Raw genomic sequence first — 14,819 nt, forward strand, 5'->3', positions numbered from 1 at the left:
TAAACAGAGACACTGTCCCGGTAACAGATATACTCCACAAAATACTAACAAGGCGGGGTACACGACTTATCCTCCTATCATCATCATGCTCATTATGAATCCGGTTCACATTCTGTGCTTTGGCAATTCATTAACACATGGGTGGCCATCCAATCATCCATACGCTCTTGCATTAGAGGATACTTTTCAAACCTCGTCACCCTATATCTCGATAAAAACAGATGTCCAAGGATTACCGGGAGATCAAGTTGTCAGTCCTCCTGGACACTACTTACCAAGACTAGATATCTTGTGTAAGTCGTCCTCTGTTCTAAATTCTGGTTATGTTTGTGACTGTGGTTATCTGAGCGGGATTGATGCTGCGACTACCTATATACCCTAGATAACATTACTAACCCGTACCAGACAATGAGATCGAAGTACCTTATAGCTGGATGGTCATATTAGGAGGCACTAACGATCTAACTCAAAATCAAGATGTCGACATCGTCTTTGAATATCTGATGAAAGTCTGGGATTACGCTCTTTCTCGAGGAACCCAAGTCTTGGCCTTGACCATCCCAGAATGTGGTACTTGTAGGCCAGAACTCGACCAGCGAAGAGATTATCTGAATGGTATGATTCGTGCTCACCAAGCTGAAAATTTGTGAGTGTGCTTTGTGAAAATTTGCAGCAAATGCTGAATTGCCATCTAGTCATGTGCTGGATCTTCATGATGCTATACCGTATTGGAGCATGCCAGAAGAGGAACGTAGACGAATCTGGACCGATGGCTTACACTTCACAGAAGAGGGCTATGATTGGATGGGGACTTTGATTGGCGTTGAACTTCACAGATTGATGTCTGCTAGAGGATCGGAAGTTGGACAAGGGCAGAAATCTTTGATGCTCCAGAAAAGCTAGTACCCCGAGCAGTGGTCGATAGGTATACAACATCTTGATGATGGATGAGGCTAATGGCTTGAGTCAAAGGCTCAAATGTAAATGAATTGCACCGTTACAACTGGCAAAGATACAAAATGTGGTATTTTTCGTACTTTTAATGATCATATTGATCTATTTTTCATTATTATCATAAATGTCATGGTGAACATCGTCAATCTGAACTCCTCTATTGGTATGCAGTGACCACACCTAACGCCAGGCTTGTATCGTGTAATTCATTTCGCATCATCCCTATTATCATACCACCAGATTTGCAGCGACGAAGTCCTAAACCTATGTTAGCGGTGTCAACAGATCATGTCCAATTCTACTCACCGGATAAACTAGCTGCAACTCAGAAGTCACTTTCTCAACTTCTTCGGCCAAATTTTGAACATTAGCGTCCCATCTTCTCAGTTCCCTCCCAACAATCCCTTCCGATCTACCGCTACCTTTCTCTCCAGTAGCCTCTCCGCCCTCAAACCAAATGACCCTCTCTACTTGATCAATCCTACCGACTAACCGACCTTGTTCAATCATGCTTGCGGTAGTTTCCTCGGCCTTGTCTCCGTCAAGATCCAATATCTCTCCAAGAGCCTCGAAGCGAATATTGTTATATAATCTCGACGCAGCTCTTAAGTTGTGCTCTACAACTGCCCTTTGCAAGACAGTGGTACCATCTGAGGTCTTTGCAAGTTGATGTGTAGCCAAACCTTCTGCAAACTTAGATACTTCTTCGGGAGACAGTAAGCGATCCAGGAACATCTTCTCCAAGATACTAAACTCGTCTAAACTAGCAGCTCGCTCATCTTTATACAATCTGCCTAAAGCGCGGCTTCGAAGGGGGCCAGCAGGCGCCAGGACAGCACACTTAATGGCCATACTGAGAGTGTGTAAACGTTCTTCCTCGGCGATGACAGGCAAGAAACTAATATCCTGGTAGCCTTGAGCAGCGGCTAAGAAATTCCTCCTAGCATCGTGGATACGTGCTTGACTGAGTTGAAAGTGCAGGTTCAGATCACGGTCCTCGACTGTATATATGACGTTCTTAGCTTTGTTCAGGTATTGCTCTGCAAGCGTTGTATCGTCCACTTCGAGATAGTTGCGAGTAATACGAATCCAGCAACGAACTTTCTCCTCATTTGTGACTTTTCGTTGCGATGATTCCAGAACGATACCGGCTAATATTTTGGCAGCTGCAAGGTTATCTTCGTCGTCTTCGTACGCTGTGGCCATCAGCTCACGTATTTGCGCATTTTGTTCTTCGAATGAGGATGCTTGTTCACCAAGTGTCGATAAAGCATGTTGACCAACTTGAATCTTGGCTTCATTATTGTTTATGGCTTTGAGCGCATCGACAAACGATACGATCACGGATCGAGTAGCAACTATGCCTAAAGCATCTGCAAATATGGCATCGAAAATGGCGATTAAGTCGTCAGGTAACTCTGCTGGTGTAGATGTAAATTGAGCGTTTGAAAGAAGGGTAGTGTAGCCTTGTTGTTTTTCCTCTGAGCTTGCAATTTGCTGCATAGCTTCCGCTATCTTTTGAGATACCATGATCAATAAGGTTACCTTGATTGACTTAGCACAGTGGAATTGTGTAAGAAAACGTTCAAGTTTATACAGTATTACTGCTCAAGGCTGAGGTTGTGATGGTTGTTAAGGAGATGGAGCTTGAGGTGGGGTAGCCGGGGAGCTTCTGGAAGGCTACTGATACATAAGCTCGGATATTTTATGGGCTAGACTAAGCCAACGAGAGTACAGTACCTACGCCTACGTCGCCTACCCAGGAACATTTAATCTCTATGCTGTACCAAATTCATTTTATCATTTTCTCATTTCGGAGAACACGCCGTGAAGCTTATTATATTGCCGTAGAGAGAATTTGGTTAAAGACGAGTCGTCGGTCGAGTAGTGTATCAATTAACACATGACAAATTCCTTTTTCAATGCACAAAAGCCTTAGTTCTGAAGATCACGTCGTTGCAAGTGCAGACGATATGAGACAGACGATTTTTGCTGAAAGCCAATACTTATGACTACTTTACGGATCGCTTGGTACTTTACTCGAGCGGCAATTATTAGATATTGGTGTTGGTGGAGCTTCACCTATGTTTTGATGGGAGAGACAGACGATGGCCTGAGATACCACTGCGTTGACTGTTCGGTGCCGGCGATGGAGGGACTGAGGCATTGAGAATGTTGACGGATCAAACACCATCACTGTGTAATGATGAGCACCTAGAAGCTTTCAATCTCAACACCTGGTCATTTCGTATTTGGAAAACGATTTTCAATAATCTGCGCCAGAATATCAAGGGATTGACGTGAGTATGACGGATCTGGAGTTGGGAAGGAAGATGAGGTGGAGAGAGAATGATAGAAGAAGAGAATGGAAGGGTGTGAGAGGAAAATATAACGACGCACTGAAGTCTGAGTAGACAAAGTCCCCTGAATGACATAGTGTTTCTTAGCAGCTTCGAAATCTTCTGGCGAAGCTTGACATAGCAATTCATGTGTTTCATGATATAGTTGTGATCGCAATACTTTCTATGCTGTACGTTACTGGGACGGTTATAGTGAGACGCCATTTTCTATGGAAAGCTGCCCTGGAAGTTCACAAGAGGACTAATCTATTTCGTCAAGGGGATACGAGACGAAAATCACAAATGTGTATGTGCCTGATTGGATGGGTGAGTATTGAATTAATGGATTTCATGCTTCCAATTCCTTCAGTCAACCCGATTGCCATTTATTGGGCAATGGTTCGATAGCTAACAGCGAGCATCTGAACCAGCGACCAAACGAAGCCTTTCTAGATCGATGAAACAATATTTTATGGAATTATGCGCCACATTCTGGATTTGTGTTCGGTCCGTCTTTGTTAACATAGCGGAGTATGAGGCTTGAGTGGGTTGAAGCATTTCAAGCCATGTGATACTGAATGGTGGTACTGCGGGGTAGAGGGAAAAGGGAGAAAGTATGCAAAGCCGTAGTATCTCACATCAATAAAAACCTCAAGGTCGTGTCAAACCTCCATCTGTCTGTTTTAAATCTCTTCTCACTCTCGTCTTCCAACAATCACGGTGGTCTCTATTTTAGATTCCTCTACCGATAACTCATGCAGAGAAGGTGGGCCACTTCTTCTAGAGCTTCCGATGGGAAACAACAATAACGACACCAACACCACTACTCAACCTACTCTAACGGGTGACCAATCTTCTGTCATCGGCCAAGATAGACCACTTCTCTTCGCATTGAATCTCGACCAGAACAATAATAACTCCGCTGCCAACTATGCCATCACAAGTACTATCTCTGATGCTTTGAATCCGAGGAATTTCGGTCTCGAGTTGAAAGTCGTTGGCAATGAGGATAAAACTATATCCCGATCACTGCCTCGCCCGCAAATGACGACGGGAATGATGGGCCACTTAGTGAGGCAAAGACATATAGTCTAAACAATGAACCATTGCAGTTTTTGGGGAGATGATGGAAGAACCCCTTATTATTCTGAGACGCTAACTAGATCAACGTTTTGAACTTATAATTTTATTGCATTCAATATCATATTCGATAAATACAATGATCTGAATTGATTGATATGAATAAAGTTCAATATTGTGCTCAACAAATAACATATTAAGTTTACCTAGATCGATAGCATTTCTAACATTTTGAGTGAGTATGAAAATTAAACGATCTGAATACGCCCTAGATAATTCCTCATGTCTGCTTACCTACTTTGATAGCCACTAGCTTATAATAAATAGGCTTCTTCTACTCTCATGTTGATTTTACTCGATGGTGGAGTCAGAGTTGATCAGAAATATAATGCTATAAAAAATGATCATGAGCTTGCTTCCCTGCATCTTCACTGTACATCTCGCGCTGAAACTGCACCTATCAGGGTGAGAACGATAGCAGTCACCCGATGTAAGTTTTGATAAATGGATGTTATTTCATGTCATTCTCTCACACAGCGACAATGAGTGTCCTCTGAGTGCACTCCGTATTTATGATATAATTTGAGAAATACTCCATACTATAATCGTATAGGAGAGGCTGTCGCTCAAAGTACGTCAAACTACTAGATTGTTCGGAGTCTTTCTATATACTCCGTTCCGCAGACGATTGTCTTGATTTCATCACAGTCTCGAGACAGTATATTTCCCGTTCCCGTTCCCCATTCGCAGCTCTGAAACATAAGAGAGCATTCCTTTAGCTGCCCTGGTAGATTTGACGTGCAGTAGTACCGTTGCTAAGGCAGTGCAGCATGAAAGACTAAATCTGATTGGCCAGAGATTCATATAAACAAACAATCCTGATTAATCAAATGATCCCCTCACAGCCTTGTTAAATTCCCCTGAATCTTCAAGACCCTTACGATACCTACCCACCTATGTTGTATGTAGGTATGTATATCTTGTATTTACGAGTACGAAGTATAACACATATGATTGAAAGAGTAATATAAAGCAACACATATACATATACCTACCTATACATCGAATATTAATGTTCGTATGAAATGAAAAACTTGTTATTGTTAGGCGAAACTGTATTCACCAAAATAAAATAAAGCGACGCGGCAACAATTATTACAACAGAAGTCGCGAACCTGTAAACATACATACAACCATCCATCCATCTATCTTCCTTCCTTTTCCTCCTCTCCTCTTCCACAAAACCTCCTCTCCTCTTCTACAAAACCTCCCCTCCTCATATCCATAGCTTACCAACAACAATACGTTACCGAATTTCCTTGAGGTTCACGTAATCTGAGACATCTCCTTCTCTCATAGTCGACCACAACTTTCTTCTTTGCATCAACCTGCATCTGTTGTGTATTTCATCAGAAACCATCGCAATTTCAAAAATGTCACGACAATCTGCTTACAAGCAGTTTCTAGCTTCCCCAAACCCCTCCTTACTCACAGCTGATGCTTCCCTTCATTTCATTACAACTTTGGTCACTGTTCATGGAGCTTCTGATATTGTCAAGCATTTGAATGGACAGAACCATCAACTCGAGAAGAAAGAGGAAACCTTCCTAAATACCGTTGAAGGAAACTCCTCCATCGCCGCAGAAATCCACACAACCATTGAATTCAAGACATCGGGAGGATCCTATCTACCTGGACTGGATGACAACTTTCTCGCTGATCGCACAGTCACCTTTCCAATTGTAAGCTTGGTCCTGTCTGTTTTGAATCTACCCGCATACTAATAATGGCAGATCCATATCGTAAGTTTCGATGTCAACGGAAAGATCCAACAAATTCGACAAAACTGGGACCAGGGATCACTTCTTAAATTGATTGATGTTATCGGAAAGACTGGACGAAACTGGCCAATCCGGGATGGAAAGGATCAGATAAAGCTCATCTCATCAAGCGTCAAAAATACTGGTACGTTAGATGCTTCTTCGAACGTGGATCCACTCGCTCGCGCCAGAGGTAATTCCAATAATGTATTGCGCGACCCGCACGCAAGCCTTTCCTTGTTTGCTCCCCGTGAAGATATTGGATCCAAGTCCCGTCCGGCCGAAGTACCAACCAGTGTATCCGCAAGGCCAGCACCTCGGGACTATAATGATCTTTTTGTTAACAAAAATTCCTCGACTGTAGACGATGTCCTTTCCCCTCCAAAAGCAGGCGCCTCCAAGAAGTTCGCACCATCTAGACTATTCGATGCCGATGAGAATGAAAACACCCCAGATAGCCCTATCCGCGAGAAGTCGAAGGACCCCATGTACCGCCCAAATCCAGCTAGGTATGAACACTTCGAGATTACCGATGGCCCCGAGGAAGAGGAACCCATTCGACCGCCAACTGGCAAGGGTGGCAAGGGTCAACATCAAAGTCAATGGGGCTTTGATGATTTCCAAACACCGCAAAAGGTTGTTCCTACTAAAGTTCTTCGCGCAGCTGAAGTTCGTCATTGGGGTAACAGTGATGATGAAGTCTTAGATAGCCCGGTCAAATTCAAGAAAGCCGAAAAACCTCGCAAGGATGCTCAGACTCATTTTGAGTTCCAAGACGATGCCACCCCTCAAAAAGATCGTCGTATCGTTGGAAACCCTCGTGGGCAAGGACACAACAATGGACTTGGGCTCTACAAAGACATTCTATTTGGTGAGAATGGAGGTGACACCCCAGTCTCAAAGAAACAACCTACAGGTCTCGCAAATGCTAAGGACAGAACCAAGGACTTTGATCATTTCAGCTTGGCTGATGAATCGCCAGTAACTGGACAGGCTCCTACTCACATGGCAGGAGATAGGGCCAAGGCTGTGAAGATGATGGACGCTAACTGGGATACATACGATGAATCACCTATTGAGAAGAATGCCAAAAAGGAGAATGATCCTTCTTCGCCAAGTCGCTCCAACCCTACCAAGGAGCCATTGTCTGAAATCAACACGACTTCTAAGCGCAACCAGCAAAATGTTGGCATCAAGACAATGGGTGATGGAATGGGCGGTAGCAAAGGTGCAGGCAGACGATGGGGCTTTGGAGACGATTCTGATGGAGAGGAAGCAGGTGGCCTCAATGGTGTAGGAAGCAAATTCCGCAATGGTCGCCCTGGCAAAGCCCAAAATCAAAAGGCTACTGGTGGTGATTTCTGGGATTTCTAGGCCATAAACTTCGAAACATGATTGAGTTGTTGACTGGCTTGTTAAGCACGTATTACGAGAGATGAGAATCATGATCAGACAATATTGGCTTCGATTTTATTTCCGCTTTTTGATGCGTTAGAATTAGGTGTTGACAAGGTGTTTGCGATGGATGATAGGTCACTACGCGATTGAGATGATTTGTCTGTCTGGTTTCGGTTTTCTACGCTTTCTTGAGTGTGTTATCTTCTACTTTGAGGGAATGGGGATTGGTTTATTCATGTTTCTTTGCACATGCGCATGGTGGATTAGCGTAGTTGAGGAGTAGAGGAAAGCATATCGGCTGAGAACGGAAGCCGTTGAGTGTATTTGTTAGTATTGTGTATTCTTTTGGCAGCTACCTAAGTTCATTACATTACGAAGATATCAAAAATGCAATGGATTCTTTTATTGATTTTACGATGGCATTCTGATTTTGAGGTGATTGTGTCGGCTGCCTATGAAGTCGATTTGCATTCTTCTAATGTGTGGCGTGTCAAGTCAGTTGAGTTGAATGAAAATGTGATAAATGGTGAAAATTAAGATAATTCATTACTTTTCTAAGCTCTGTAGGTACGAGGTCCCTGTTTACCCGACCCGACCTGACCTAAGCGTCTTCTCTCTATCGTCTATCGTGCCAGGCAAATGCCAATGCCAATGCTAAAATCATTTAATACATCCATCCATCCATCCATCCATCCATCATGAGTTTACCCGTCTGTAGGATTTGTTCCTTACTAGACTTCTTTTTAATCTCGTTCCTCGCTATCTATGCTCGAAGCTCGCTTGCTCGTAATCAAATACCATCTCCCTTCTATATGCACGCACCCGCTAAATATCATGAATCCGACTTGCTTTTCTCCTCGCCTCTCGAGCCTCTATATACTATACACAATCCCTCTTCCTTCTTTCCTCTCCCCGTCTCCAACCGTACCAAATCTAAACCTAAACCCCCGTAAAAGCCCGTCGAGGCGGTCCTCCAATCTTCCCCACCGTCGGTAATTCCCCCCTCTCCCTCCCACCATCACTCTGCACCGCCTGCGAACTCACCACGCCGGACCGCGGATCAATTCTCCCCCCTGGACTCGGATTCGCGGTCGAATATCCCGATGCTTCGGGTATATCTCTCAATTCGCTACTGTGAATATCTCTCCCCTGCGAATGCAACCCCGCCTCCAACTCATCCAAACTCGTCCCATCCTCATCGACGGGACCGCCACCCCCGGAAAACTTCCCTCTGCCACGCGAGAAAAATCGATTGCGATGGGTACGCGTGCTATTGGCCGAAGTCACCTTTGCGAGCTGCGAGTCGCGGGATTCCCGCGTCGATTGGCGCGCGAGACTCTCCTCGCGGTCTCGCGATTGTCCTTCCCGGGATTGGCCTTCGCGACTGGGGCGCGAGTGTGGGCCTGGAGAGGGAGAGGTGAAGGTTACGTCGGGGATGCGCACGCGCGGTTTGTCGTCAAAGACGTCGCCGAGGTCCATGCCGGAGGACATGCCTTGCATGCCGAGGGAGAAGTCGACGCGTTTGTTCATTGCGGAGAGGGATTCGCCGCGGCGACGGGCGTTGGATTGGGAGCCCGAGGTGCGACGGCGGAGGATGGAGGGGTGTGTGTTTACGCCTGGGGCGTGCTGGGCTCCGATCTGGGGTTCGTATTCGCCCATGTGTGGGTTATCGCGGGCGAGAGATCCCGAGCGGGGACCGGGTCCGGATCCTAAATCTGAGGGGTCGGGGTTGGGGTTGTAGGGAGGTGGATAGGCGCCATTGAGGAAAACGGGATTTTCCTGAGTGAAACCTGCGAGACGTTGGCGTGGACCTTGGATTCCTATATCTTCCATTGCGCAAATCATGGCGATGATGAATTTGTTGCGACGTTGGAGACGCAATAATTCATTTTGCCAACTGGACTTGTAGAAGAAGACGACGTTAAAGGTGATGGAGTAGTTTTCGTAAATGGTTGTTACTTCGGTAATGATCTTGCCTTGGTATTCGCGCTTTTCGGATTTAACAAACTTGACGAGTTCTTCGCGGAGTTGCTCGAGTTGTTCAATGGAAGTGCCGAATTTGACAGTGATGGGAACAGCTTCGGCGAGACCTCCTGAACGACGCTGATTCAGGATAAAGAGGGTGTTGAGATAACTGTTTGGGGCTTGTACAACATGACCTTCCATCTTTTTGAATTCGGTGAAGAGAAGCGAAATTTCCTTGACGAAATAATCATCTCCTTGTAACTTGGATCCAGTGTTTCCGTAAATCGTAACTCGGTCACCAACATCGAAAGGATGCTTGACGAAAACGAAGATGATCGATTGCAGAAACTCTTGAGCAGTTGCGGTGAACAACCAAGAAAGGGCTAAGACAGACGAACCAGCTGATGTCAAGACACCAGATGCAGAAGTAGAAATTAGAGAGATGAATACCAAAATGGTAATGACTACAACGATGAACAAGAGTATGTCATCGAGTTTGCTGACCACCGAGTCCAGATCCTTGAGGGAAGCGGTGATCGCTTTTCGTTCTCGTCCAATTTCAACACAAACTGTTTCGAGTTCCTCCATCGAGATGTCACCGTTCAAATCTTTATCGAACATGGTAAATGCTGCCTCGGCTTCTTCTTCGTTGTCAAAAGCTAGTGTTAGATCCTCCGCCAGAATGGTTTCCATGTCGTCGTGCACAAAGGTTCGGTAAAGTCTTCGAGCAAGTACTTGAGATCCGGTTGTCGTGTTAAGAAGTTGAAGAATTCTAGAGTATACAATTAGCATAGTAAGAGCCTATCGCCATGGGGATTCTTACACTTGATGTGGATGAGTACTTGATGTGACAGCTCTTCCCGTAAAGTCTCCAGCCACCTTACCAGCTACATCACCAACCTTGGTAAAGACATTCTTCGCGTTTTTCTGAGCCTTGTTGACATAAGCCATTGGAGTACGAGCCCCCGATTTAATACCTGCGTTCCCACTACGGTCCTCGAAATCCTCATCTTTCTCGAGAATCTTTTCCTTGGAATACTTGTACAACTTGACCAAACTCTGAATTTGAAATTTGTTGATCTCGATTCTATCGGCGTATGTTCGCAAGTGAAAACTAATGGCAATGAGTTGAATGATGATTTTCTCGACGAAGTTCAAGGTGGCTCCGACAAGCACAGATACAATGATCTTGTTGCAGGTATTTTCCCAGCTGCGAGTAGTCTTGTCTCCATTAAGATGGTGGTTCTTCATGGTTGGGAGAAAGGAAATTTCAACAGCCAGCCACCAAAAGAACAGAGTTGCTGGTACCTCTAGTGATTTCCCTAGATCTCTCCATTTCTTGTTATTATTTGTGAATAAGCTAGAAACGAGACCCATTGGATAAGGAATGCATTTGGCAATAATCTATTCAGGGGTAATTAGCGAGGTTTTGATTTGCAAAGTATCTTGTGATCACTCACTCTTGCAAGCCATAATGTCAACCAAACGATTTCTAACCAGATACCAAACCAGAAGAGCTTAACACCTCCGACCGTGGCCCTTTTAAAAAGAAAGAGCCCAAATAAAACGGGAATTAAAAGTAGCAACGTCAACGGCGTGATGTAGACAAAGTATCGAACTAAGACACTAGAGCCGTGAACCTTCTTAAAGAACTTTGCAAGTGCTGTGGCCGGATGTGCTGGTGGTCTGTATATTTTAGTCTTCTCGTGTATCGGGGTAGTATCAACGTCGAAATCATCAATAGGTTCTCTATTAGGCCCCCTAGATCTCGACCTCATTGATCTACCCATACTGCTGCCATCACCCTTTTCTTCATTCGATATCACACGTTCTACTCGAAGCATTTCAAGGTCATCGTCAAGTCGCCGTGACTGCTCTCTTTGTGCAGCGGCGGATAAAGGCGATTGATCTCTTTTGCTCAAGTATTCCGGGTCATGGGAAAAACTCGTGGCAACCCTCAAGTGATTGTTGTCGACGTGTTGATCTTGATGATTATGATGGTCATGATGATATTCGTATGGGTGTTCATCTCCCAAAGTTCCATCTTCATCAGACGAGCGACGTTCCTGGCGAAAAGGTTCCTGATGGTGAGTGTGGTGAGGATCGTCTGGAAATGCAGGGAAGGAGAATTGTTCCTTCTCCTGAATTGGCGTCGACATGATATCGGGATGTTGATCTGAAGTTGAAGAAACGTTGAACAGATTTCCCAAAAGTCGTATTACGGGGTAGATCTGTTGACAAAACTGGGCCCAAGATCAACCCCACGATCTCATCGAAGATAAGGGGATTCGATCAATCACAGATCTGTGAGGGGTCTTGACGTGATAAAGGTGATTCAAATCCAAGGATTGAAATCTCTGTGGGTAGATTAAATGGAGTTGAGGGCGTCGGAAATGATGCGAGACGTTTTGTCCCAAGGTCGATCTGATCAAATTTGGTTGACGATCGTACGTTCTCGACGAGGCGATGGGAAGTTATGAAGAATATATGGGGAATTGAAAAAGAAATGGGAAAGTATATACGAAGGAGGAAGAAGAGAGAAACAAGAAAAGGGACCAAAGCGAGAGTGACGAGATGATGATGATGACGACGATGGAAGTGACCGTGAAACTGACAATGACAGTGGAGATAGATTCGTTGACAGTGGAGAAAGAGAGGTGGAGGATGTAGCGAATGGAGGAGGGAAGGGGAGGGGAGGGAAGGGAAGGGAATGAATGATTAAGTAATTGGATGTGAAGATGAATATGAAAATGGATATGGATATGGATATGGATATGGACCGAAACAGGAAGCGAAAGAGAAATAGAAATAGAAATAGAAATTAAAAATCGGAATTTTATGATTTGCCTTTAAACATACATATATGGTACATAGTACATACCTAGTACATACCTAGTACATACAAAGTATCTATCTACCTACCCTCCCTACCTCCCTCCATACCTACTACCTACCTACCTACCTACCCACCTAGCAGATATCGAACATTGAAATTTGATAGGAAGATCTAATCATCAAACCCAATTCCACCATCTACTCAATCGGGGGCGTTTCCATAAATATCCCATCTCTGACTTCTCGTGATTGGTTCTAAATGTCGTCCCGATTCCCGAATGCAGTGAAGTAAGTTTTTTTTCTTTCGTTTCTTTTCTTTTGCCCGTTCGTCTCCTTCTTGGCGGCGGTCGGGTTTCGGTGAGAACTACGTCATATGGGCACTAGGGATGGATGGTACTTGGATAGGTCTAGTGGCTCGATGGGTTGTCCCTCATTGTGAGAATGAATGAATGAATGAATAAATAAATAAATAAAAGTGTGTGACACGGGATAATTGTATTATAATACATTGTGTTCGCATGTGGTATCACATCATCACATATCGAGATTCAATTCCATTCCATTGCATTCTATCCTCAAAAGTGTATGAACCTCCGCTCCCGTCTCACTCCCGTCTCACTGCACCAGCAAAGCAGGAGAAGATGTCCATTACCCAGGTACGTACTGGCGGTATTCACAGTCCATGGTGTTTGTGACAGAGACCCCTAATTCCTCCACAGTCGAGACAGTCGAGACAGCATTATACGTTCCCAAGTTCCAACACAATGAATCATGATGGGTCGAGACGCGACCAGGCACAGAGTCATTCGCAGCCCGTCCCCAATCCCTTGAGCCTTGGCACAGAGTGAACGTCCAGTTAAAGTGCATTCGAGATCCATTTGACTGGTCCAGGGCCGAAGGGTAAATGATCAAATGTTTCAGTGAAATTCCCGGTCGCCGTGATTCGTTCGTACCTTGATCAACTACTTTGTACTACTGACTGACTAGGTCGACTAGGTCATAAACTGCCTCTCCGGCCCTTGAAACTGGGAAAGTCAAGCTTGCCCTGCAATTCCTTATCTCGCACCCCCTGAATTTCCCAGCAGAGGAAAGACATGTAAGGATGGGAAATAGATAAGCAGTGAGATCACTTATAAGTAACCTTGGACAAGTTAAATTATTTAACTTTCATACAAAGTCTGATAGATAGATAGGTAGATAGATAGATAGGTAGATAGCGAGAATAGATAGATAGCGAGAATAGATAGATAGCGAGGATAGATAGATATCAATAAGTCAATATATCAATCAATCCATCCATCAATCAATCAATCAATGATCCATCCATCCATCCATCCATCCATCCATTCAATCACCCACCACCCATCCATCCATCAAAACAACATTCCCTACCTAAACAAATAAAAACCTTAGACCACTAGATTGAAGATCACATATCCAAGTCCGTCCTTCCAGCCAAAGCCATCAATGCAAGCCCAGTCACCTAGTCACCTAGCCTTCTAGTCCCAGCCGTGGCTTAAGCCAAGCGAGCAAGTGAACGTTTGTCCGACCGACCGGTCCGGTACATGCGATACGACTCATACGAGACCATTGGATTCTTGCTGTAAATACTACCCACGAGCTACCTAGGTACTGCAAGGCGGATTGGATTGATTTTAATATTTCGTTTCTTTCCTCTCCTTGCTCTGGAGTTTGTTTCTCATCTTCACTTCATCACCTAGTGCTCTCCCGCGTCCCTGCTCTGTACACCGTACCATCCAAGTTCGTTCCAACTCAACAAACCCCTCATCGTACACTCCACCCATCTATCCCCTACACCTCTCTACACCTCTCTCACCTCCCTCCCAAATTCCAACCTCCCTCCCAAACATCCCTTCTAAGTTCTCACCCATCCATCCATCCATCCATCCACCCCCAAAGTTGGGGGATCGATCGAAAGCCCTTCTCTTCTCGGCCCGTATTAATTTGTCGATCAGTGCGTTGGCTTGCAGACGGAGCATTCGGAGAGGGTCTCAATCTCCACCTTTTTTTTTATTTCCAGTTCTGAATTCTTCATTTACCACTTGATTACATAAAGCGATATCGATAATTCGAGACCATGGTGGAGTGGAGACATCTACTAGCTATTATTGATTCAAATGACTTGCTACATTCCCCAAAACAATGCACAAACTAAGATTGCGAAGTATGCATGCATACATTCCAAGTAGTATGATGCGTAGGTAACTACAATACAATGTCAATTCTGTAGTAGCTGTAGATTCTACTCATGAAATCTCACTCGATATCAATGATATTCACATGGGCATTCTTCAGAGCGCTAAATCATTCCGTCTATCATTGCGGTTAGACGAATCAGCTATCTATGCCTCAAAAAATGCTATGTATGTGCTCCCAAACTTCCTTAAACGCCCTCTGGCCGTAGCCA

The 14,819-nt window shown here is 44.6% G+C and overlaps 5 protein-coding genes across 5 annotated transcripts; 3 read left to right on the plus strand and 2 right to left on the minus strand.

Moving 5' to 3' along the window:
* Positions 1-85: 85 nt before the first annotated feature.
* EAE98_000316 (uncharacterized protein) lies at positions 86-903 on the plus strand (the record flags this gene model as incomplete). The annotated part of the gene is made up of 3 exons (XM_038947934.1): positions 86-293; positions 406-646; positions 696-903. The coding sequence occupies 3 exons, from the start codon at positions 86-88 to the stop codon at positions 901-903; spliced, it is 657 nt and encodes a 218-aa protein (XP_038815611.1).
* Positions 904-1,182: 279 nt separating this feature from the next.
* Positions 1,183-2,484, minus strand: EAE98_000317 (uncharacterized protein; the record flags this gene model as incomplete). Its single annotated transcript, XM_038947935.1, has 2 exons — positions 1,183-1,212; positions 1,261-2,484. The coding sequence occupies 2 exons, from the start codon at positions 2,482-2,484 to the stop codon at positions 1,183-1,185; spliced, it is 1,254 nt and encodes a 417-aa protein (XP_038815612.1).
* A 1,601-nt stretch (positions 2,485-4,085) lies between these two features.
* EAE98_000318 (uncharacterized protein) lies at positions 4,086-4,388 on the plus strand (the record flags this gene model as incomplete). The annotated part of the gene is made up of 1 exon (XM_038947936.1): positions 4,086-4,388. The coding sequence occupies one exon, from the start codon at positions 4,086-4,088 to the stop codon at positions 4,386-4,388; it is 303 nt and encodes a 100-aa protein (XP_038815613.1).
* A 1,418-nt stretch (positions 4,389-5,806) lies between these two features.
* On the plus strand, positions 5,807-7,567 carry EAE98_000319 (uncharacterized protein; the record flags this gene model as incomplete). Its single annotated transcript, XM_038947937.1, has 2 exons — positions 5,807-6,115; positions 6,167-7,567. 2 exons carry the CDS (start codon positions 5,807-5,809, stop codon positions 7,565-7,567), a joined length of 1,710 nt encoding a protein of 569 aa, XP_038815614.1.
* A 963-nt stretch (positions 7,568-8,530) lies between these two features.
* Positions 8,531-11,715, minus strand: EAE98_000320 (uncharacterized protein; the record flags this gene model as incomplete). The annotated part of the gene is made up of 3 exons (XM_038947938.1): positions 8,531-10,328; positions 10,380-10,960; positions 11,017-11,715. 3 exons carry the CDS (start codon positions 11,713-11,715, stop codon positions 8,531-8,533), a joined length of 3,078 nt encoding a protein of 1,025 aa, XP_038815615.1.
* Positions 11,716-14,819: the final 3,104 nt, after the last annotated feature.

The sequence above is a fragment of the Botrytis deweyae genome (genome assembly GCF_014898535.1).
Source record: "Botrytis deweyae strain B1 chromosome Unknown BDEW_001, whole genome shotgun sequence".
NCBI lineage: Eukaryota > Fungi > Ascomycota > Leotiomycetes > Helotiales > Sclerotiniaceae > Botrytis > Botrytis deweyae.